The sequence below is a fragment of the Anguilla anguilla genome, chromosome 11 (assembly GCF_013347855.1).
Source record: "Anguilla anguilla isolate fAngAng1 chromosome 11, fAngAng1.pri, whole genome shotgun sequence".
NCBI classification, from domain to species: Eukaryota; Metazoa; Chordata; class Actinopteri; order Anguilliformes; family Anguillidae; genus Anguilla; species Anguilla anguilla.
Genome location: NC_049211.1, coordinates 18906968 through 18932795, shown reverse-complemented (window position 1 = coordinate 18932795; position 25828 = coordinate 18906968). Strand labels below are relative to the sequence as shown.

At 42.0% G+C, this 25828-nt stretch overlaps 1 protein-coding gene across 2 annotated transcripts in view; it reads right to left on the bottom strand.

Moving 5' to 3' along the window:
* Positions 1 to 4588: 4588 nt before the first annotated feature.
* Positions 4589 to 25828, bottom strand: part of LOC118207713 (transcription initiation factor TFIID subunit 4-like) — a 29537-nt gene continuing 8297 nt past the window's right edge. Inside the window, exons 1-16 of one of the 2 annotated variants that reach the window (XM_035381581.1) lie at positions 23508 to 25735; positions 22423 to 23358; positions 16285 to 16439; positions 15652 to 15771; positions 14942 to 15064; positions 14707 to 14829; positions 14501 to 14590; positions 14102 to 14338; positions 13311 to 13452; positions 12633 to 12747; positions 11410 to 11579; positions 11069 to 11199; positions 8206 to 8331; positions 7586 to 7642; positions 7031 to 7150; positions 4589 to 6838 (exon numbers count right to left, since the gene is read on the bottom strand). In XM_035381581.1, coding sequence (XP_035237472.1) covers positions 6671 to 6838; positions 7031 to 7150; positions 7586 to 7642; positions 8206 to 8331; positions 11069 to 11199; positions 11410 to 11579; positions 12633 to 12747; positions 13311 to 13452; positions 14102 to 14338; positions 14501 to 14590; positions 14707 to 14829; positions 14942 to 15064; positions 15652 to 15771; positions 16285 to 16439; positions 22423 to 23358; positions 23508 to 23739 — 3045 coding nt within the window. In that variant the 5' untranslated portion in view covers positions 23740 to 25735 and the 3' untranslated portion in view covers positions 4589 to 6670. Of the gene's footprint in view, positions 6839 to 7030; positions 7151 to 7585; positions 7643 to 8205; positions 8332 to 11068; positions 11200 to 11409; positions 11580 to 12632; positions 12748 to 13310; positions 13453 to 14101; positions 14339 to 14500; positions 14591 to 14706; positions 14830 to 14941; positions 15065 to 15651; positions 15772 to 16284; positions 16440 to 22422; positions 23359 to 23507; positions 25736 to 25828 lie in introns of those variants that run through there. The other variant, XM_035381582.1, reaches the window with a different exon arrangement.

Genomic DNA, 25828 nt, shown 5'->3' with positions numbered 1-25828 from the left:
CAACCTAGTGGGAATGCATTTGTAGTTTAGCTGTCCAGCAAGAGTTCAGTATTGACCAAAGGCACAGCCACGTCTCTACAATATGCTCTGAGGAGATAAGATTCACTTCCAAAGTGTACTTCCAAATTGGAGTCACAGAGTAATTTACTATCTGGGTGAACATTTCATTACTTGTGACACTAAGGACAGTTATATCAAATGTATAAAACCATGAATGTTATGTGTGTGTGTTTGTGTGTGTGTGTGTGTGGATAAGTTATAGATTAATATAGACATGTCAAATCCTAAATGGTCATTGGCAATAAGTATTTATCATGATGAGGTGTTGGCTATCGTAAGAAATCTCAGCGGATATGAGAAATGTATGTAAATTCGAATTTATAACATGCTTTTGACACTCATGCCAATGAAATGGGGATTTGAGACAGTAAACCATGCCAAAGTGGAAATAAAAGCAATGGGCCAGACTGGCTTTTCAGCTTCACCCAATAATGCAGCCTTCAGATGCTATCACAGTGCACTGTTATCAACAATGCAAAAATGTGACTTTCATAAAATGTGTTGCATTTATCAGTTAGACCGTTTATCAGTTCATCAATTAAAGTTAAAATCCTATGAATAAATATATAAATAAACCACCAGCAAAATATACTAGACAATTACCACTCAATGTCATTTCAGTGAAACAAATTATATAGGCCTTAATTCAACAAGGAGAGACAACTTAAAAACACTTGTCTGGAACTTGTGTTCGCTTAACCTAAAGTTAAGTCAAAATATGTTTTAGGAGAACGGTTTGATCTAATTTAGTTCATTTGGACCTTGAACAGGAAGAGAACGTTTTTCAATTAATTAAATTTGCTTTAAACCAGGGGTGCAGAACTCCTGTCCTAGTCTGCATGCTGGTTTTTGTTCCAACCAATTACCGTAGGGTTTGTTTTCTGACAGCTCTACAAACTATGCGGGTTCCCTCTCGTACGTGAGAACAGTAAAACCTTTAGGATACATTACAGTCTGAGGCTGTAGCTGGTGCTTATACAGTTGTCAGATCAAGGTATAATTGAGCTAATTAAATAATTAAAATCAAAAACTCAGCTTGGCAGAAAATCCTGAAACAAAGCAGCCCTTTTTGTGCACCCCTGCTTTAGAAGGTTGCAAAACACCTCACTGTGAACAGACAAATGTACGCTACCACATACACACATGTGCATTTGAAAATAATGTACAGCAGTAACAAGACTAAAATATTCTTCTCTCCCTGTTGCGGTGTTGTATTTATCTATTGTTAGCAACTGAATTGCAATTTTGTTACAATGTGTTTAAATCAAAGTAACCTAGTTTATATGCTAATAGAGAAAAGTCAACTCACACCAGCGGTAGACAACTCCTAGCGGACTGCCCTTGTAATTGATGGACACTTGGCATGCATGGTGCACCCAGCGATTTGTAGAATCCATAAAAAGAGATGTCGAGGTAATTATGTTTGTCATGATATATTGAAAGCAGGAATCGGAAGCTAATCAGAATGCCTGACAGCTGTAGCGTACAGATGCTATCAGACCCCTTGTCCAAGACTATAAAATGAAAGCAGGCCATTTTAACAGGTAGCAGCTGTTCATGGCTAATTTGTTCAATTAACGGAAGAGGCTGCAGGCTGAGGTTGTTTCCTGGCCCTGGGGTACTTCTATTAGGATGTTCTCTTCCTGCATGGAGACAAAAACTTGTATTTATATCTGTACTGAATATGTGTTAAACTTGATTTGTGGCTCTCTGATGCAGCTTTATATGGGTCCATAAATGGGGAACTACTGTACTTCAGATAAGCAACTATAAAGAAGTGTAAATAAGCAAGTACTGGCAACCCAAAATATGCATTTAAAATTACAGTGTTTCTGACCACAGTCCTGCAAATGATGTGATGTTCTTGTTTTTGTTTCAAGTGCTTTTTATGCAATTATCGAGAATGCTTGTTTGAGCTATTAATTGAACACTGGCCACTATTCAACCTCTCTTGAGGGTTAATGTGCTGCAGATGTTATATAATACAAATGTGTGATTGTACAATTATTTGTGCTTATATAGATACACACAAATGAGCTTGGTCAACAGCACCTTAGTGTATGCCCCTTGATTTTTTTGGCCCCAATACACTTAATTGAATAACTTACTGTAGTCACCTGCATTAAGAATAAAATAAATTATTGCTAATAATTTGACCCAGTGGTACAAATGAACAAAAAGAAGTTGACAAAATGCACTATTATAATACAAAATTATTACGAAAGTCTAAAGTCCATTTATTTCATTTAGCACTAAGAGTAGAAACATTGCCAGTCAAACCCAGATCAGCATGCAGTCAATAAAATATATTAAAAAAGCTTAGTATGAAACTAAACTGGTGTATAGAGTGCTCACCCAGGGTTGAGAGAAAATGACATCCTAGAAGCCATCTGACAGGGTGCGCCAAGAGTAGTGTACCTGTCTGTCTCTGGGGTGGGAAAGGGACTCCACAGGCATCCTGGCATTGGTCACCTGCAGCAGAAGCACACAAGGAGCCATGAGACTTGCCTCTCACCCTGAAGGTTGCCCCTGGCATACTCTGGGAGGCCAGACCCGCACCCCTGCTCCTGCCCTCTCCCCCTGCAAGTTGCCCCTGGCATAGTTTGGAAGGCCAAACCCACACCCCTGCTCCTGCCCTCTCCCCCTGAAGGTTGCCCCTGGCATAGCTTAGGAGGCCAGATCCACACTCCTGCTCCTGCTCTCTCCCCAGCTCACTATAGGTGCATGATTGTCAATGTCCAGCTGCTCCTTCCATCAGATTTAGTTCAGGCGCTCAGGAGACATAATTGGCCCCACCCCCTCCAGGGCACAGGGAACATCAAAGCACATGACTGCGGAGAGCTCTTCCCCTGACAGGGTGGATGGAACAAGCCCACCTTGCAGTCCTCTCCTCCCCTTGGCGCTGTGGGAAACGGCAGTCCGTTGGGAAGAGCCTGCTCTAATTTGACATGAGAGCATTGCTTCCTAATCCTCTTCAGTTGACTGGGAGGCGCTCGGTGAGTGTCATCAGAGTGTCTGATGTATCTCTCAAAACAAAATATGTTTTGCCTCTGGTACGGAAGCATCTGACAGTGTAAGGGATACAAAATGGCAGACGTCACCTGATATTACTTTTTCAGAATGAAGTCTTCTTTTTTGAAGGCGACATGGAAATTTGTAAAGATCTGAAGAAGCTGTAATCCTTAAGTCAAAATCTTCAAAGAATACTCTTTCTTGTAATGCTCAACTGCTGTCCTGATTTGATAACCAGCCATTTGCCGTATGCAATACTACACTGTGTGAACTGGCAAAAGTAATTAAATGCATCAGTACATATGAGATTAATTTGTCCAGTTTTCCAAGCTGTTTTACCTATCATGTTTTCCTGATTTTATTCCGGCCTATGTGTGTTCAGTTGTCCAGTTCTTTTGTGCTGATACATTAAAGCTGTTCAGTCATCTCTGTGGTTGTGTTTAAAAGCTGAAATATGCGTAGGCTTACAATTAATTGCTAAATTGCTCAGAATTGGTATAATTAAAAATTAAGCCCATTCAAAATTTAATTCAAAAGTTCCATCAAGTCAAAAAGTTTAGATTTTTGGGTGACCCCTGTAACACACAAAATGTGTGATTCACAGTCCTAATTATTATCACCCGCACAGCACTCTCAGGGGTAGATTTAATAGAGGTAAATATGAGCCTGAGTACATAATTGGAAAATGGCTCTCCTAATACAAATTTGAAGGGAGATGTAAGTGCAGCTGTTGTGAACAGCAGACATTCACATTTTGGTTGATCTACATTTACAGCTGTGCGCGTAATTTCCAAGGACCTAGAATTATGGGTAGAGTTTGTTTTTATTACTCCAGTAAAAAACTAAGGCTTCTGCTAATGCCGTTGATGTTATGCTAATTAGCCTTATTCGATACTTGCATCAAAATAAATACTTGTGTTCAGTGGTTCTACTGAACACAAGTACGCATCAACACCAGAAGTGTGGTTGACTTTTCTGAAACTAAATTAACGAATCACAAGGCATGTCCACAGATGGCAAAATTTGGGTGAGTATATACAGTTGTTGATAGAGCAGCAGTCGGTGGGTTGCAATCACAGCACAGAACATAGTTGACTGCGGTGTAGCACAACATTGCCCTCTGGTGGACAAATGTAAAAAAAAAACAACCATTTTAATAGTGTGGTTAAATGGACATTCAGTTCCATGGAAAAAGCACAGATCGCTTCCAAAAAATGCACTCCACCTTGGAATAAAGGGATTACCCTAATAGTGACTCAAAAATAAGCAAATTCAATTCAATCCATGTAAATTGCTTTGCTCTTTGCACACTGTGTGTTGCCTCTGACTTGGGCTCATGAACCCCTTTGTACCCGGGCCAGTCCATTTTTTCCAGCAGAAGGGACGCACATTCTGTTATACTTCACAGAAGCTTCATACATCATAGCGCAAAAAGCTACAGTCCCTGCTGCTCTGTGTGTGTGTGTGTGTGTGTGTGTCTGTGGGGGGAGGGGGTGAAGTACTGACAAACATAAGAAAGGTTTATTTTCTTCATTTTTAATGAAGGAGTTAATTCTCTTTCAATCCTCTATAAAACAATAGCAATTAAAAACTTTTCTTAGGTAAAATATTTACATATAAACAAACGACTGTGCAAAATTTACAAGAAAAGAGGGAACCATAGGCCTCTAGTTTTCTTGCATTCGTTTTTCTCTGTAAAAGAGGAATGGGGAAGGTGTGTAACAGCCACCAGACAGCGGTAAAAACACTGAGAAACAGAAGGTTAGAGGCTCTTTCCATTGAATAGTCAAACAGATCTGTTCAGTGAAGATCTATCAAACAACCATTATAAGGGGCAAACAAAAGTATGTACAAATCATAAAAGTACTATCTTTGACAATTTTCATACAGTGTTGCAAAAAATATAAAGAACCAATTCAATAGTATATTCATTAAAAAAATAGGTAGAAATTGGGGTTTCCCCTCTGTCTTATTGTCTAAATGAGAGCAGATCTGTCGTTGGATGCAGTCCTTTACCGGCAATTTCACGAGTATGTGCCCAGGTTACACAGCATTACATCGTTTCCACAAACTACTCTTGATCTTCAGCTGAAACATTTTTTCTCAAAGACATTATCTTTAGATTTTTTATCTTTTTTTCCAATCAAAACAGTGCAATTAAAGTAGGTCTGCAGAAATAATGCTTCAAAACTATTAGGAAATAAATGTTTTTTTTGTTTGTTTTTTTTTGTCTAAAGGGATATTGGTGCTTTCTTTTTCTTCATTGAACATTCAAAAATGGACATTTATTAGACGTAGGAGGCCTAATCCATGCAATAAACTGCTAGTAGCGAAAGAGATTACATATAAATACATATATTTAAAATTGGTGAGTGTATATATATATAACCTCCTTAATAAAGAGAACGTTAAACTGAGATAAATAATTAAAACTGATTCATGGGAAATACAATAAAAAAATATAACGACAGATTTATGAACAAAAAAAAAACTAGTAAACTAATTGGAGAACAAGAACAATTGCTACATCTGACTAAAAAAAGCCAACTGCTTGATTAATTGCTTAGCCTTGAAAGGTCAGATACAAACACATATATGGCTTATATTGGCAAGAAGGCAACTCACTAAATGGAACTCAAAACTGTCCAGTTAAAACAATCCACAGGCCATAATAATGGTAATAAAATAACCAATGAATAATAAGATCTATGTCTTATGGAGACTTGTCTTACTTTCAAATTAGCTTTTATAGAAACATAAACATGACTTTTTAAGTTACGACTGTCATTTTTACAGTTGTTCATTTGCATGTTACAAAATGGCTCTAAAAAGTTCTCAGAATTTTTATATGTATGCATATATATTCATATATATATGAATATATATATGTACATACATGCACACACACATACAATACAGGCCAAAAGTATTAGGCCACTTGTGGTTTTTATTTTAAGAAATAAAAAAATGTAAAAACTTCAGGTTGCACATTCAATTAATATGTGTACATTTATTGAATAACAAACCAAAGTATAAACTTTTTTATTTTTTATTTCTACCTACAATAACACAAAAAGATTAATTTTACTTAAAAGACAACAGCACTTCTAAGCCCAACTCCTTTGCCATATTTCTTGCAACTTCAGTGCCTAAGTTACTTGCACTGCAGGTTAGAGGCATTAGGCTACCTGTAGTTTAAAAAAAAACTTCAGGTAGATAAGATTTCACTCAATTTAATTATCCCTCCACCTCCCACTTTGCAAAAGGATTGGATAGACTTCCGATAATTTCATTGACCATTAAACCAATTTTAAGGAAAGTCGTGTCCAAGATTACAGTATTGAAGTAAAACTCAACTTTGTGTTATTGTGGGTAGAAACTGAGAAAAAATAAATTAATAAAAACGTTGATTCGTTATTGAATAAATGCACATATATTAACTGAATTCTTTAAAAAAAAACCGCAGGTGGCTCAATACTTTTGACCTGTGCTGTGTGTTTGCGTGCGTGATAAATATATATAAGAATGAAAATGTAAAATAATCATAATAAAAGTCCTGTTCTCTGCCAAGAGTCTCGGTGGCCACCAGTAGGGGGCACTATTTGAGGAAGCCGCGGTATAGCAGGTGTGAGTGGCTGGTCTCCCGCTCGTTCTCCAGGCAGAAGAGCAGGTCCCTGAGATTGACGCGAGTGATGCGCTGGCGGGTGAACTGCCTCGACGCTCCCGAGCCTGAGCCCCCCGTGGCAGACGAGTTGGACCCCGAACCCTGGGAAGGAGAGCAGAGGGGCGGAGGTCAAAGGGGAAAAGGCCTAAATGTCTGAACCTTCAACCTCATCTGAACCGAAAACCGGGGAGAGCAGGAGACCGACTCAAATTGCCGTCGGGTTATTTGGCATGGCTGCTGTGGCCTTGACGGCTCTCTGAGGCGTCCGTGACGTGCGTGTGAAGACGCGTGTACCTCGGCCCCGACCGCACTCCCGGGAGAGTCCAGTTTCCGCTTCTTCCTGGGCCCGATGGCTGCCAGCGCTGTGAGGTTGGCGTCTCGCTGCCTCATCTGAGCAAGCTCCTGCTGCTGCATCTGAACCACACACAGCGCGGGGTTAGGCATTAGCCCCACCTTACGGTTCTATAAGCCTGATCAGGATGACGCCCTGATGCGAGATCATTTTGACAAAACTCTGTGGATGTGTTTTTATTTTATTATTGCTGATGAATCAAGCGTGGGCGGGGCTCCAATTGGAGGGACAGATTCAAGGCAAAGCAACCATTTAGGGCCGGGTGAGAGAGATTTATTGTAATATGGACTTCATCACTACTCAGGACAGCAGACAGAACTGAGGTAATAGGCATGTAATTTAATGCAATGAGCCTTATTTATGTCAAAATATTATAGACCTATCTGATCTATAACATGAGGCTGGCACCCTCAAAAGCGGTAACTTCCCTTTCCAAATGCTAGAGAAAGCGTCTGGGGTTAAAACAAGATGGCCATCATCACGCATCACACTCCTACCTCTTTGGCCTTCTGTTTCAGTCGCAGCTGCTCTGGGTCCTCTTGCCGTGATCGAGACTGTTGGGCAGACGGCGACAGAGAGGTCATGGACAGGTCTTTGCAGGGGAACGGCAGTGGGACATTGCATGTCCTGTCTGCTCCACTAGATGTCAGCGCAATCTACACCTACACACAATTTTAATAGGGCACTGGGCACTGCCATTTGAAATTAATTAAGTCAAAGTTAATATGCGGCTACAATGACATTCAATTACCAAATTTACAAAAGAAATATAATCATGGCTGAGAACCACGAGCCTGAAGGCAGTGTGGGGAGTCCGACAGTGATGGGGCCTGACTGTGATCAGACTGTTAATTCTGCGGGCAAGAACGCTCCGCGGCGCTATCTGAGTAATTCATGAGACATGGAAACAGCTTTATCGCCCCCTTCAAACACGTGCTTCTTACTGCCGCTGAAAATGAAGACACCTCTTCTAAAACTAAAAAAAGTTCATTGGAAACACATGGTCCGTTGGTTGGGCGGCAGAGGCACATGTCTGAGGCTAGAGAGCTGGTCTGGTGACCTTGCAGGCAACCAGCGTAGAAAGCAGACGCGTGGTGGAGGCGCTTGGCTCCGTTACCTTCGCTGCTTTCATCAGTATCTCCCTCTCCTGCTCCTCTTTCCTCTGCTTCTCCATCTGGTCCAGCTGCTCAAAGAACTTGAGCTGCGAGCGCACGTCGCTGACCTGCTCGTACCGGTCGTCCTCCTGCGGAGAGAGGCGCGTGAGGCGGGCTGCTCTTTCGCTCGGGCCCTCATCGCCATGGTTACCCACAAAACGGGCACAAATGACAGAGGGCGATGCCCCAGCTGTCACGAGCGTGAGGCTGTTCACCTGATGGGACGAAAGTGGAGTCAAACAAGCTTTTATAAAGGCCTGCATTTGTATCGCGCCTTACGCCATTTCAAATCGCTTTGCAGTGAATGGGCAGACGCCTCAGCTGGTGCCAGGCGGGACCCCTTTGCTAAAAATGAATAGAATGCTTAATGGCCAGAGTGAATCAGGGCCTCAATTTCCTCTGACAGGAAGCGTGTGGCTCAATTGTGCAATGCTTTTATTCGTAAATGAATGACTTTAAACACAGGAGCTGAAAAATAAAAACAAAAAGATAAAAACATGTTTCTTTACTGCAAACCAGCCCACGCTCATAATAGCCAGTTTATCGGGGAGACTGAATGCTTTGGAAAGCACAATGCGGATGTTATTAAATTCACTGCTGTTTGAATTTTCATTTTATGGGACATCAGAAAAAGGAGTTTCACAAAAGTTATAAACCAACAGAAAGCCAAGCGCCTTTCTAGCACTTCAATATTTCAAGCACATTCTCAAACATGTACAGTACTATCCCAATTCATAATCCAGCACTTCCAAGTTTCTTAATGATCCAAGGGACTCCTGATCTGACAAACGGCTGCCATGGTTTGAGGAGCCTTACTAGTGGTGGACACTAAGATTGTTTTTCAAAGCTTTCATTTGTCTTTAGTGATAATCATTAAAACAAAGGGAAGTTTCTCAATTGGCTAAACAGAAAACATCATTACTCAGAAAACTGATACAACACACCCACAGACATATGGATGCAATTACGAACAGTCAAAATAGTGTACAAAATCAAAGATGAAGCAGCCTTAAACAGAATACAGGAAAGTCCATATTAAGCCAACCATGTGTAAGCCAATCATATCAGAAAATACTTTCTGGCAAAATAAAATCCCTTCAGTAAAAGGAGAGATGAATGAATGCAACTATGAAACTAGCATCTGCTGAATAACAGCCTCGCTGCAGAGCAACACAGGCATATGGTATACCCATCTAGCACAGACTGCATTTAAAAGGCTGTTTTAAATTTGCACAATTCATAACCTGTACTGTTTAAAGAACCGGCTCGGTTTGAACTTATGTGAACTGCCCAGTGGGGTGGGCTGGGTTCCCCAAACTCCTTCTGTATGCTGGATACGGACATACCCTTTCTTTACTCAACATCAAAGCCACAACCGTAGCATATGCAGTTGGGTCAGGTGTGAACAAAATACTATTTTATCTTACAAGGTTCTCTCACTGCATCTATTAATTCTGCCTTTGGGCAGTAGAGGGGCTCATACATGAAATGAAAAGCTCATCAAACAGCTTTCCCTGTATGATCCTGTGGCTGTTCTCACCGGGTGCCATTTTGGCTGAGAGGGAAGCGCAAGCAAATAACCTGTGACCTGGAAAGCAGGATTTAATGAGGCTGGAAAATACAAGCGTGACGCTCAACAGTTTTCTTTCCCAAAAGAGCCTTTGATACCGGGGCTCCCAGTCAGATTACTGCGTTTCCAGAGGCGTGCCCGTGACCCCGCCGCGGCGAGCCGCGCTTATGACCAGAATTTAGCGCACGTGTCTCCAGCCGAGAGTTTAGCTTCTCCCGTCGCCGTTTTTAAAGCCTCTGGAAGTCATATTTTGAAAAGGGGGAGAAAGGCTATTAAAATCTGGCTTTCGAGTCGTCTCTTAAAAATAGGCAGAGTTTTGACAGCCTGCCATCTGTCTCGCACGCCGCACAGTCTTAAATGTCTGCGAGTAAATACTGACAGACTAAATTAACATCACATCCAGCCCCCGAGTGCCGCGGTAATTTAAACCACGTACAAAGCGCAGCTGGGAGATGATGACAAAATGATGCCACGACGTTCATATCACCACTCTCACTTCAAAAAGGATCCCATTCGATCGCGATCTTGGAAATGTAAAAATGACATTGAATTGGTTAATATATGGACTGTAAAATGATTAAAATCATGAAATGAGGCTAAATGTGTTTTCTCTTAATGTTGGACAGCAATGAAAAATGTGTCATTTGTAGTTAGATGGCCAAGACAGCATGTGTACTGTTTTAGACCAGCCAGGCAATCTTCCCTCTCAGATACCACTAATGACAATTGACAGTTTCAAAAACACCGATCATGGATGCTTTCCCATGCAAAAAGATGATGGCACTTGCTTGCCTGCTGTGTAAAAGTAGTATTGAACAGAAAGGAGTGTAATTTTTTTGCCAGTTGCACCCACACACCCCCTCAGGTCTGATTTCTACAGAGAGCCCTATCCACTGTCGATAAGCAGCCTGGCTGACATCACCAGTCTCACAACTGTCCTCATGCACTGTCATTTCTATTTCAAAACAAAGTTGGCGAAGCGTTAGCTATCGTAGCATCAGTGTTTTGATTTGTAAGTAGGCAGCTGCCTGTAAAATGGTACATAGCCTCAATCTTGTTAAGTTAACTGTAATTCTAGTAATGATGAAAAACGTTACTAGAATTACAGTTTGTAAATCTACTATTACAAATGTTACATTACATTAGGTAGACCTCATCCCGATGAAAATACTTACAAAAATTTGCTGCTAAACTACTTAACCCCACATAGGGTTTTCCTACATAGTAAATACCATGAAGACAGATATGCGGTTCACCTTAAAGGGGCAATTCTTCTGTTGGGCGGCCTCCGACACTTTCTCTAGAAGATTCTGCAGCCTCTGCTGTGTAGCATGAGAGACAAAGTTGATCACATCTGGGCCCAGCTCAGTTATCCCGTACTCTTTACCTGTGGAGAGAGTAGAGGGCGGTGTTTTCCATTACTACCCTCAGGTAAGATTGAAATGACACCAACATATTTAACACTGCTGTCACTGCAAAATGAGTTCGCTTGAAAATAAGGCTAGATTTGCATTCTGTTACTCTTGGTGACCAATAAAAAAAATGTGTTACTTTGTGTGAAAAGGATAGGGGACATAAAGGATGGAGGCTGGCTCACCGATGTCCATCACCCGTCTGTGCAGGGAGGGCGTGTAGAGGAAGGCCTCGTCCTTGCAGGAGCGGGTCACCGTGCCCACCAGCTCCGAGTTGGTGGCCAGGATGCGGGCGCTCTCCTCCGACAGGTTCACCCCGGCCATGGAGGCCACGTCGTTGATGTCGTCATCGTCCCTGGACACACGGACAGACCTTTAACAATCCGTCCCCATTTCAGCCCCAGCACCTAAAAGCCAAATGTCCTGCTCTGATGGGTCATCCATTCAGACAACTGTCCCAGGAAAAAGGAAAACGTGCCATACTAAAAACTTACTGCAATGATACAGGCTGCCAACCTGAAACAGAACTGCTTTTCATGGCTTATTCACAATACAGCCTATTTTGTTCCTCAGATATAGAATTAGACTATTGTAGTCAATATAAAATAAGAGTTAAAATAAGGTTAAAATGCATTCTACACTTAATAATCTACATGTTGCAACGTGATAGTATAACTTCTTATTTTCATTACATCGTTGTTACAAACTATAAAATGGTCAGTAAATTTGCCTATTGTATTCAGGGGTTAATCAATCCCGCTGTCTGTTTTGTCACTATCAATCAACGGTTTTATGTGAAATCTTTAAGTGGAACATCACATTCCATTGCTTTTGCTCCCTTCTTGCACCCCCTAGTGGACATAACAGGCAGAAAAGCTTAAAAGTATCATACACATTAGAGCCAGGGATCTCAAACTCTAATCCTGAAGGGCTACTGTGTCTGCTGGTATTTTATGTGTTCCTGCATTTGAGTGCATAATTGAAGTCACTGATTGGGCAGAGTCTGGAAACCTTGTTTCCAAGACCTAAACGGACTTGCTGACTGAAAGGACATCACAAAAACCAGCAGAGACCGAAGTCCTCTAGGACTTCAGTTTGAGACCACTGCATTATACAAATGCAATAATGATTCCAATTTTTCAATAATTTCTTAAATATTCTAATCTGTCATTTTTGGTTCACTGCTTATTTTATTTTTTTGGCCCAACTGACAGCCCTAGTATGTGTGAGCCTTTGTGACAATACTAACTTAATTTCTTCCTGGATAACATAAAATAGGGATGATATAAATGCCACTGGATATGTATGTCAAGTACATGCTCAAATGTATCACATCGCATGCACAGGGCTTTGCTCAATTCAGCTAATAAAATATGAAGAATCAAGACTTGTCTCTCAATCTGCTGACCTGAAGGAACCTCCAGCTGCCTCTTTGAGTTTGTTCTTCTGGGCTAAAAGGGCCTGGGACTGAACACCAGGTACCATTTTGGCTCCTGGAAGGATGCCTTGCTTCATCAGCGGGACTGAGGTGGAGGAAAAAAAAGGGCATGAGGAAGCCAAGTTGTAATCAAATAAATCATACAACCAATGCTGCCTCCTGTGAGAAAACCATGTATTCACTTATCGCCCACAAGGGGGCAGATTTTCCAAGCTTGTCACGAGACCGTGAGAAATCATGGTCACCTGAGTGAGGACATTGGGAATACGGTTTGTCACATCATTGTCTCTAGAAGCTAATGGCTCCAAGCTCCAGACAAAAGCAATATTATGTGGCCAGATGTGTTCTGTCACAGTCTCTCAAGCTCTGTGGAAAGGGACAGGTCAAATATGTTCTAGGGGTCGCCTAATTTTCAGTTATCTGGGAATTGAATAGACATATATAACCAAAGAAAAATGAACTATGCTGAACTAAAATGACTCAATGTTTTAGATTATCCATCTGTATAATGTATAGTAAATATTTAAATAAGATTTGCTATTTGCAATATGGAGTCCCTGCATTTTAAGATAAGTGATGAATGGTAAACACAAAAACATTGTCTTTCTCACATAGATACACACGCACACGCGTGTGCCTGGCACAAACCTGTCTGGAGATGCTTGACCACCTGCGGCTGGCTCAGCATCGGCCGGCTGTGGGGCTGGCGGAGAGTGACCATGGGCATCTGGGCCAGGGTCACCTGGGGCGGGCGCACCACGGCCCCCTGCTGCTGTGACTGCTGGAGGATCTGCAGGTGGAGGTGCACAGAGGCTTTTCTCACACACACACGCAAGGCCCCCCTGGGGGTCACTGCATTCATTACAGATCAGCCATCGGCTCACAGGGGAGAGGCTGTGCAGGGGGCACATGCAGCCAGTCGGCCATTCCCCTCCCCGAACCACAGCCAATTTCTGAACAATGCTGAAAACATGCTAATCAAATAGTCAGCGGTTTAACATTCCAGGCAAGCATCACCTCTAAGTCACGAATAAAACAATATAAAGTACTGGCATTCTATTCATAGAAATGCTAAATAGACTGAGCTATATAGAGGACCAGCAGCAGGGACACATCTTTCCAGGCAATGTACCATCAGTAAACCCTTACCCTGCTCACAGAAACATTTCTAATGACAAATGTGTTTCTAACTGACAATAAAAGACACAAGTGACAGTGGAGGAGCAGTGACTGATGAGGTACGACAATGTCAGATAGGTGTGGTCAATCACCTAGCAACCCAGACAGTAAGCAACTCGGGGCCGGATCTGCGCCGATTCTGGCCCCCAAGTCAGCCGCAGACCCGGCCTGGAGTCGCTGGCTATCTGGGTTAAGCGCTCACAGTCAGAGACACGCGTGAGGGATGTCAGCAGGGTGGGGAGGAGGCGCCGTGGCTGTACCAGCGATGCCGGCTGGCCGGCTTTGCCCTGGCCGGGCTGCGTCAGGCTGATGACGGGCTGGTGGACGGTGCTGGTGACGGTGGCGGAGGCCTTGCCGGCGGCGCGCTGCGTGGGGCTGCTCAGCACCACGGCGGTCAGTGCAGTGGTGGCGGGCTGGACGCTGGGCTGCGGAAACTGGCTCTGCTGGATGAAGGCGGCCGAGTCCGGGGTGAGCTGCCGCAGGGCCGGGAGACTCCTCTGAGCGGTGGGGGGGCGGAGGGGGAGGAGCACAGCGGGGAGGGGGGAAGAGAGGAGAGAGACGGGGAACATTTTAATGGAGGGACCACCGCGCTAGCAGGCTGTTAGCAGGCTACGGCTGTTGAGAGAGAGAGGCGCGCGTGTTCGGCCGCCTGGTGTTACCTTCAGGAAAGGCACAAGGTATGGCTGAGGTGAGGAATTGAGCTCTCGGTAGAGCATGCTGGTGAAATCTTCAGCTTCCAGCTTCCCTTCCTGAAAGGACCAAAAACAAGACGCGAGAGATGAGAGCAAGTTCCCGCGCTCGCACGAGGCTGACTGAGGCTCAGCTGCTAGCCAATCAAAATCCGGCCACAGCGCAAGGATCTCACCAGGAGGTTCTTCACCAGCTCCTTCACGTTAGCCGCCGTCTCCGATGACTGCTTCCCACTGGAGGCCAGCTTGATGAGCGTGGACAGGAAGTTCTTGCACTTCTTCACATTTTCCAAGGTTTCCTGCACACAGAACACAGACGCTGTCATGACCTCTCAAGGCGAGCTGCTTCACCAGGGGAGAGTCGTCGGGCATCAGCGGCTCAACCGTGTGTGAAGACCCCTTGCTGCTCACCGTTGCCGTGGCTGCCGGGGCCCCGGGCGTCCCCGTAACCGTTCTCTGAGTCGCACCCGGTTGCACCGGAGAGGCCGTTCCAACAGAGGTGGTGGCAGGTGACCCGCTGAGCATGATGGGATTCTGGAGCATGGGCAGTGGTGCATTGAGACAGAGTAAGCAAGTCAGACACAGCACACATTAAATCTATCTGCTCTCCATTTTTTATTCCACGCTTAAAGAGAGCATTGTGTATTACGTTTTATGTATAAATATACTTGTTTGAATCATCTTCTGATGTGCTACAAACACACCCCTTAGCTTTTATTTACAATAGAAAGGCATTTCTTTTCACGAACCAGGAATTTTCCATAGGAATAATAAGAATGATTCATACTGCCTGCCCACTAAGTTTATGAGAAGAACACTCAATGGCAAACAGATACTTTAACAAAAGAACTAAAGTCAGGTTGTAACCCGACCATTCAATTGCCTGAGCATGGATTCCAATGGATGGAATACATACACTGTCTTTAAAATAAATCCAACCTTTCACTGAATGCACTGGCACTGTTAATGGATATATAGGGGCACCATGGTGACACATACCTGAATTGCACAATAAAGAACAACGGCTAAATCACAAACAGCTGAACATGAGGCTGAAATAGATGGATATCAGGATAAGTATAAAAAGTAAGCTGTGCCCTCCTCAATTTTCCTGTGCTCACCTGCAAAACCGGAGGCCTCTGCAGGGTGGTGGTGGTCTGCACGGTGCTTTGGGTGGGCGTGGCCTGTTTGATTATGGTTGTGGGCGTCACCTGACGAGTGAGGATGGAAGTCCCTGGTGCCTGGAGGGAAATGGACAGAGAAGGGTCCTATTTAAAGTCCTGTTTGTTTCTCCTGCGCTGTACCGATCCTTATGATCAACACATCTAAAGCACAGTAAAACAGAACGGACCACGATCAAAGGATGAGAATTAGTCAAGCGAGAATTAGTATTAGTGATGCTGGCTTGGCAGGCAGAATATTTAAAATAAATAATTATGACAATCTGAAAAAAATGAATTATTTTATGAATCTGATACGATTTCAACTTCCGCACTCAAAATTCCCCAACAGCAACATTCAGTTGCTCACACAGGTACAGGTCTACGCAAGCTCTCAAGCTGAGGCAAGGAAATTTTGTGTTGAAACTGATCGACCAAGAGTTAGAAATGCCTCTAATTTAATCACCCTCATCACAAACTCCCAGCCCTGAAGAACGGAAAGGAATCCTCTTTTTCCACGAACCAAGCCGCGATGGCTGAACAATGACCAATGACGTTCGATGCAGGGCAAGTGTCTTTACGCCCGGGGCTTACCTGGACTGAGGTAAGCTGGACTGGGGAGCTGCTGGTGGGCGTGGCCGGTCGAGGAGCCATAGAACCCTGGGACTGCGACTGCGCTTGCATCTGGGCCAGCGTCTGCTGGTGGATCATGAGCAGCTGGCCGCTGTCGCTACGCACCAGAACCATACCTGCGCAGACGGACACAGACCTGGGTCAGGAACAGCAGAGCAGAGGACGCACTCGCCCTTTACTGACAGCCCAACCACGGAAGGCTTTCTTCCCACTACTCACAGCAGTGAAATCCAAGCAACATCTCAAAAAAGGAGAGGGAAGGAAGGCTCGATGACCTTACTGTGACCTAATCCAAGAAACTGAATAATGTGAATTTTACCCCAGATCTGACTTGGATACACAATGAAACAGAACCTATCAAGAATGAGTCTGACAAAATGATTTGCTGTAGGGTAGTGGTGGAAGGTAAACCTCAGACCGTCATATTGAACAGTGAATTTGAATGCTCAGGGCTTCCCCTCCAATCAGCCCCTGCGAAACACATTCTGTAGAACTGTGGCTGGTGAACTCAGTCCAGGATACGTTTTCTTTCCCTCGTCCTCAGGGATGTGAGCACATACAGAAACACTGTATTTTGCTACATATGCTTACTTGAGTATTTGACTACATTCTCATGCCTACCTGAGCCAATAACATCAAATCTTTGCAGCAAAAAATTACATTAAATAGTAAGGTGACAGGTTAGAAAAAAAGAAAACTGAAAATAAATTCAGAGAACTTTAAGTTAAACTCCAATACGGACAGGGTCCAAAACAGACAAGCAGATGGTCAAGCCCAGAACTGCTGCCCAGTCTGACATGCAGGTAGGTCACTAATGGATGCAGTCCAGAGCAGACTGCCACAAATCCTTGTGTAGTGTCTTACTGGGTAAGGACATTTTAATTGCTGAACCAATCAGAGAGCAGAACAGTACAAAACTGTGTTCAACAGTGTTCAAAATACAAAAATGTAATGGTGAGCCCGTGTTCTTTTTAATGCTTTCATACTGTATAATACTGTACAGCAGAATGGAAAGTCATTCTGTTTTCACGACTAACTAGTGGTTTGCATCATGCAGTGTAGCCACGGTAGTTCTGAGCGTGAAGCCGACTGTGGACAACAGTCACTGACGTACCCAAGCCTGCCTCCTGAAGTGTTTCTGATCTGTCAGATATATGTTTCGGGGTTTTTCTTCATTGTGGTGAGAATTCTTTGGTAATCAACTTCAGAGGTCTAGCTTGGCCTACCAAGCTGGTTACTCAGCTCACCAGTTCTCTTGGTCTTCTTAATGATGTTCCAAACAGGTTATTTTGGTAAGCCTAAGGTTCGGTCTATGCGTATGAATTTCTTTTTCTTTATTTCTCAGCCTCATAATGACTTCCTTGACTTTCATCAGCACAACTCTGGACCTCATGTTGACACACGCCAATAACAGACTCCAAAGGCAACCAAAAGCCTAGAATCAAGACTAGATACAGAAAGCTCTGTTATACCCACACAAAGGAAACAATTGAACATATCGGACTAATCAGAAACACCTGTGAAGCCATTTTCCCAAACCCTGTACATTTATGAACCATAAGATAATTAAAAGTAGAGAGATAAATGCATACGCATACAAACATGCAAACAATTACAATCTAGCTCAGAGGGAACACATAGGCATGGGTTTATAGTGTTATTTTACTGCCAGTTGTTGAGAGCAGAGTAATTAAATTAGATTCATACAGCTCTCATGCAGATTTCGTATTCTCTCGTGCAAAACTATATGCGCGCCCTCAAATTTACACTGGTCTCACACAAAATTGTACACGCGCACTCAAATATACTCGGCCCTTGCACAAATTTGCTGTTCTCTCACTTGGAGAATATAAGCGCACATTCAAATTCATCCCACCCTGGATATCTCTGTTCTTGCTCAAACAGCCCTCTCCTTGTGCTCTGATTTTCAGTGCAATAACACCACCAAAAGTCCGAAACCAATGAGAGTAGGATGTGAGTTTGACAAATGAAATTGTTAGGCCGATTGGTCCCCTACATTCTCACTGAATTTCAAGAAAAATCTTGAAATTAAAAAACAGATAGGCTATTGATGGGGAGTCAAGTTACCCATGTTTTAGACATGCAATCAGGCATAACACTTGAAATGAACCACAAAGCTAAAACATGTATGGTTTATTTGAATGAAGAATGTTGGAAGCACTTATAAATGCAAATGATGATTCCTAAAACAAAATTGCTATGATCTTAATTTATTTAATATATAAATAAATTATTTATTTGTTCTGATGGAACAAAACAAAGCGTAGTTAGTTTGCACGCTTTTTTATGACTACTTGAATGGAATGTTGGCATACATAGTGTGAACCTCTTTTGGTGGAACAAAAACATTTACTGTTCCTCTTTTCTTCAGTATTGACAAATAACGATGCAATTTTTAACACTGTTTTTAAGCATATTCAGGTGTGTTCTTTATGATATTTTTGAAATATATTGAATCATTACACTTGTATCATATGTATCGTATTGCCAAGTTCTTGCCAATACACAACCCTATTACTACAACTACAACTAATAATAATTATTATTATTATTACCATTATTATAATAATAATTATAAGAATGTTTCTTTATTAAATGAGGCACGCAGTGACACTTTGATAATAATGCATACTTGGGATGTCACAAGAACCAATACTTCAATACAAAGCCAATGCCAGAACTCAGAAAATGCAACGGTGCTAAATCTTCTACAGTACCAGTGGTACTGAGTCCAAATTGAAACTGTACTCCTGTCTGACTGATAAAAAGCAGAAGATGTCTAGAAAAGCTGTTAAACTTGGGAACGCCTACCAACATGAGAGAACAAGTAAAAGTAGCCAACACTAGTGCTTCTATAGCCATAGCTCTGCTGCCAGTCAGGCATCAAACCACCCACCATAGAAATTTAATGGTTTGACGCTGTGTTGTGACGATGATCATGTGCAAGCAGCTTAAGAGTATAGGACTACAACAGCACTGAAAACTGACAGATTTCACTTAACAAAACTGTAAAACAATGAGAAATGGACCGTGGATTTATCGGTACAATTTGGTCGTGAATGATACTGCATTTCAAGTTTTTCAAGTTTTGACAGCTTTCAAGTTGGCGTGCAACCTTAGACACACTAATCTAACAACAGAATGGTAAATTAGTGTGTATCCAATTGGGTGTTGAAAATCGTGGAATTTCAGAGGTATCCAAGTTAGGGATGTTAATAGTTAATGAACTATTAATTGTTAATAAGAACATTGCTCAATTCCTTTTATTGGTTAAACGGTTAAATTTCAATGAATAACCTAACATTGGCAATTAGATTTTACATTAGAGCAACGTTTCTTCGTCATCAGACACAAACCTTCTCACCTAGTGGAAAGCTGAGGAGTCATACTTCCCTTGACAGGCAGTATTAGCGAAACGCTATTAGTCCATTCCTGGAACATTGGTGCCATCTGAGTGCATCTTCTCAGCAGCTGATCTCACCTTCAGCAGACTGCACACCAGACTGACCCCAAAGCACGTAGACATAGCCTACTTCTAATCCTTAACAAAAATGCTTAGGTATTAAGTTAGGTAATGGCATACAGGCTATATTGTTCATATTACGGCTATATTTTTTAGCCTTCAGGAATATAGCCAATTAGCAGCCTTCTGTTGGGTGTCTGTAGCACTTCATTCTATTTTATGCCTTTGCTTAGCTTTTGTTTGCTGTTCATCAAGAGGCCGACTTCGCTAAGTTGGGAACCTGCTACTATTTTGTTAAATGAACAGCCAACCACTTGCACTGTAGAGTACGATTTACACTATTGAATAGATATATGCTTTCTTTTTATTACAAGACTGTGTTAGAGGCTACAAGTGTTCTCAGAAAGAGAAAACAACTAAAGCGGTTCAACAGTTTATTACAAAGTAAAGTGCTAATGAGGTGCATTAATATCACAAGGGCAGTTCATCCAGGCTGTAATAAAAATCTCAGTGGTCTCTCCTTTCCTGCACAGATTTCTCCATCTGTGAATCCGTGTTTTTATTATTATTTTAATGATTTGTCTGAGCATGTCTTAAAACCTCTGTGATGTATACAACTCATGAATTGGTAGACCTATTTGAGTCATTCTTTTTATAGGCTTTATAGTATATTTTAAGCATATCAGTTAATCCTCATTAATTGATTAATGGGTGCTGATTAATGCAATTTAATTTGCACTCCTAGTATCAACCACACAAACTCTGGTATTGTGAATTCTCACACTATATTGTTGGGATATCATTTTTAAAAGTTGGCCAAAGAGTAGGCCTAACTGAAAATCTTTCACTCCTCCATCATGACTGGGTAAAAAGCCCCATACTTGGTGTAGACTAGTGACCTGACATTTTACAATAGGTTTATGCATATGAGCTTATTGTCAACATTGTCAACCTTTATTGGGGTGTTTTCACTTTATTGTCACTGAAAATGTGCATTAACCCAGCTTGTCATTCATAAGAAATTTTAAAGTGGTAACCTGCTAGAGTAGGGCTACTACCTCACCACAATTGTAGAGAAATTATCTGTTAAGCATTTTAGGCAACTCACTTCAACACAAATGAGGAGAATAACATATAATATAGCTATTCAAACATCAATCTACCGTTTCAGCGTATTGTCATGCTCCTACATTAAAGTGACAACAGAGTAGACTGCTGATACTCTATTAAGCAGAGTACTATGAGAGGTAAGGTATGAACATCACCAGCATGGGGGACAGACTTCTGACCAAATATGAAGAGCCATATAATAGGATTGTGACAAAAAGATTGCACGAGAGAATGTACACTTACAATATAAGTGACAATATAACTAGTATCATACAGTATGAAACTTTTAGTTTACTCATAATGCAAAGACATTTATTTCCTATGCTTGAATGCAAGGCAACATTATTAGTGATAGGTTTAACCTATAATCAATGTAAGTGACTTCAAACTACAGATGTAATTGTGGAGGTATGTGGTTGACCCATGTTGCTGAGGGCATCTGTACCTCAGGAATACAAGTTAGATAAATACATAAATAAATAAATAAATAAATAAATAACAAACAATACAAAATTCTTCCCAACTGTACTTTCCTTCATGGAAACTATTTTTTTTTTTAATACACAAAATGCATCAAATGAGCATATTCCACTGACTGAAGGCAAACTTTATCTAGAAGTACTATATATAAGATTTTATGGTAAAACTACATATCATTAATAAAATAACAGATGTTGAGTCAGATCAGCATTAACATTAAGTAACTTTGTAAATCTAACTCGCTCAGTGGTACTTGGGGCCTTTATCTTGGTTTTTGGCTGGACCGCAACAGTGCTACAGCGCCAGCCCTACAAACGCTAATGTCTTCTGTGACTGACTGAGTGAGTGATAAAGTTACACCACGCATGTCTGTGATGTCGGCCGGTTCGGTCCAGCCGTATAGGCCTACTAGGTTTTAACCTGGTCTTGTTAACCATTTACATTACTGCAGCTTATCAAGCTAATATGCTAAATTTGCAGTAACGTTAGTGTATCACAACCCTTCTTCAGCATTTGATGTTGGCATGCCTGAAGGATATTGCCCCCCCCCCCCCCCCCCCCCCCCCCCCCATATACGTTTGCCATCTTCTCCAAGAGCTGGAACAAAGTGCACAAGTTCACAACAAGCTGAGAGAAAACAGAGGTTCAACTGATGGACAACCAGAGTTGATTGGATGGCCAGCACTTGGGACTTTCACTCCAATGAAAATGTTCAGAGTTTAGATTGAAATACCACTTATAGCAATCCCAGATCAAATCAGGTGTCGATCATATACGGATCTGGGTGATTACAGACAAAATCTCTACAGGAATTTCAAACTTACAAATTTTTCGGGTATTACCATAACTAGAGTGTGTATTTAACTTTAATTCTAAAAAATGATTTTTTTTTATAATCACAGTCTGACATTACAGAAAGCATGCAAAATGTGTTCAGCAACACTTCTAAGCAGCATGTATTGAAGAACTGTGGTAATTTGCCACAAGCAATATGCCAGAATAAACTTTAATAGTGGAAAAATTACCTGGAGGAAGTTGAATGTTCTGGATGTTTGGCTGACTCTGGGAAGTATGGGGGAGTCTTGGAGCTAACACCTGTGGTGCGATGGCTCGTATCCCGCCAGGAGTGGCAGCAACTGTTGCTGCAGTGGAAGTCCTTGTTACATTTTGCAAAACTGTGTTTTTCCCTATTGCTCCTGTTGTTGAAACACTTGTCGCTGAATGCAGAACACTTTGCATGGTCTGGCAAAGATTAACGTTACCTGCATTTGCAACACCTGTTGCTACAGTCTGAGGTGTGGCTTGTACGATAGTTTTAGGCGACTCTGACTTGATTACCGGAGTCTGTAAAGGAATCCCCGATGCAACAGTAGTACTCAGGTTCGCTACATTGGCGGTGGACGCTAAAACTGTATTATTACTCCCATTTTGCGTAGCACCCAGTCCTGGTGATTGCATAGGCGGCCTCACAAGTGTAACGGTAGGTCCACTGCTCATGTTTGTCGACGAGATCACTGTCGAAGTAACAATGTTCTGTGCATTCATTAAAGGGGTCTGGATGACAGTACTTGAGGGTGGAGGCAAAACAACGTTTAAATTTTCTTTTACAACGGATCCTGGTCCGTTGTTTACAACTGTGACAGCAGGTACAGTGTTACTGCAGCTACCAGCACTAGTTGTACTTGATGGTGTCCCTGTGAATGCGGCGACACTTCCTGAATTGTGAGAGTTTATTACCACATTACTTCCATTCAAAGTTTGCACAACAGAGGTCCCGACTTTTCCATTGCCCACATCGTGGTTAGGCACAGTAGTTACCATGGCACTGACGGCAACTGTCTTGCCTTGGCTGGGCCCCACTGATGTCTCTGACCCAGCCGGCGATGTGATTCCTGTTGCTGCATCCATAGCTGAACCCTGGGATCTGTTATTATTAATAACACCCCCTTGCACTCCAGTCCCTGTTGGAACGGAAACAAACAAGAATGCGAGGGAAAACACCAAGGAGTATAACAACACATCGTAGAGAAAGCATTTTCTTTCCGTTTAGTTTTTAAAAAGGATAAACGTGAAAAGCAAAACAACGTTTAGCTACATTACATTGCATTACCTGCTTTAGCAAGCTGTTGTGCAAGTCCCATTTTGCTTTCTTGGACATTGGAATTACCTCCTATTCCGGGGTTGGCAATGTGGTTAGACACCGCCTGGACCCTTACTTCTGAGTTCCCGTGACCCGAGCCAGTAAGCTCAGACTCAAGGGACCCTACAAGATCGCTAACTACTTTCTCGTCCACCTCTGTGTTAAAGAAAACCTCATCTAGTAGATCAGAGCCCGCCGCCATCTTTACTCTGTTACGAACCGAGGGGGGCTCACATTAGACACCGCGCATGCGAGAAAAGGGTATAACGTCACCAGCACAGGGATTCCGGACTGTTCTGATTGGTTATTTGTAGATTTAAAGTGCGGGACAAATGGCCGCTACTGTCATTACTGAGGGTAAAGGCACGGAGACAGACAGTACTTCCAGCAAGGGGACTAGTGGGAAATGCGTAAATGTCGATTTAACTGCAGACCTCTATGTGATCCCAATTCTGTGCATCGTACCCTACTATGCTTGACTGGATTTCATTATTTCGAGTGTGTAACCCCGCTATTGAGCAGTTAACAGTTTAAATCAAATTGATTGTTTTAGTGGTTTTTGCATTTGTGTTTCAAGATGGCTGCGCAGTATTCGCTCTGTAGTTCAAGCTACCTGACCTGATGAAAAGTGTGCGAGAGCGCCACACTTGCATGTTGCCAAGTTCCGATACTGTAGCTACGCATTGTTGAGTGCAACGATTAGTGAAGTGATTGTGTAGCACCTACCGCAACAACTCGCGTTGAATTTGTTCTAATTTAGCACACTTGGTAACGTTATTTTCTGGCCGTTTTTAATTTCGCATGGTTTGAAATCACCAGAACTACAGCGATCGCGACTAATTCACAGTCCTGGAAAGAAAAAGGCAAACTGACTAGCGTCAACCTTCGCTAAAGCAACTGTCCCCAATTTTTTAGATCTTTTTAGCTAACATGACCGGATATTCCAAAATAGTGTGAAATTTACGCGCGTGGATAGTGACCCGTCTTTAACCTGTTTGCTAACGCTGACAACTGCAAGTTTAGCCTACTACATTGACAGTCATTAAATGTTTGCAGATTTAAATTCAGCTTGTTTCTGAGATTTAATGTTTAGTCTAGGCTAGCCTACACATTAACTTTCAAACGTAAACTGGGTAACGATGACTACAGAGTTGAATAAACTGGATTTCCCGACTCATTACAGTTGCAGAAAAACTGCATCAATTAATGGCAAAACCGCTGTTCCTGCACTAACTTTTACTAATACCGGCACCAGTAGCCTAACATGCGTTTATGTAACGTTAGTTTACTTTCTTTGTTCTAATCCAAAAATAAATGGTGGTTCGTCGTATAAAGTGCACAAGTGACCTGTCTTGCGATGCTTTGTGGGGGTAAATCTTGAAGTCGTCCATGCATCGTCAGGCAGTGTGACCGAACACAATTCGTTAATTAGCTAACACATTCTTGAGCTGAGTAAGATCGCAGATAAATTGCATTAAAGCCACTCATAACTAGAACCCACAATGACATGATTTCTGGCGTGCGTTTAGCGAATTAATTGCACGGAATAGAATTAAACGCATATGCTACATTGGCTTAAAAAAAGTTCGTACAGATAGTTATTTGGATAATAAACAGGAATATTCGGCTCTAAACACATTCGGTACAAAATGAAAATTTGTTTCGCTTCTGCCCTAACGTGGGCATTTCATTCTGAGTAACTGGTGAAGCTGCTGTTCTCCCTGTAGATCTCCAGGGGGAAAGTAGCCTAAAATTAAAACATTAAAAAAGCCTTTATTGTATAGCTTTAAAAAATAAAACGCAAAAAATGAGTCTGCAACAACTGGCGCCTTCAGGGTACAAGCGGAACCCAGCACAAATGTGAATAGGTGCAATAGGTTTATATTCACCACTTGTCTCTAACTGCGGAACTACTCTTGCTTTCCTCAGATTAACGACATTGTGGCATAGTTTTGTAAAAGACTGACATTATTAGGTGTGACCCATGTGCTGCTGTATTTAATGTTGTCTTGTTTTTTTATTTCTCCCCCTTTTTTGTCTTGTTTTGTATTTTTTATTGTTGGTTTTTGTCAAATTCTATCTATGGGGGAAAATATATGGATTCTGGACTGTTGTTTGTATTATGTGTAATAAATTATGTTTAAAAAATAATGTTTTAGCATTTGATTTCATTTTAAAAGCTGTTACAAGCAGTCATCTGATAACCCACCCCCACCACCATTTTCACCACCACCACCCAGCCCTTGTTCTGTACTTCATGCACAATTGTTATCTGTAGCATCTATGTATTT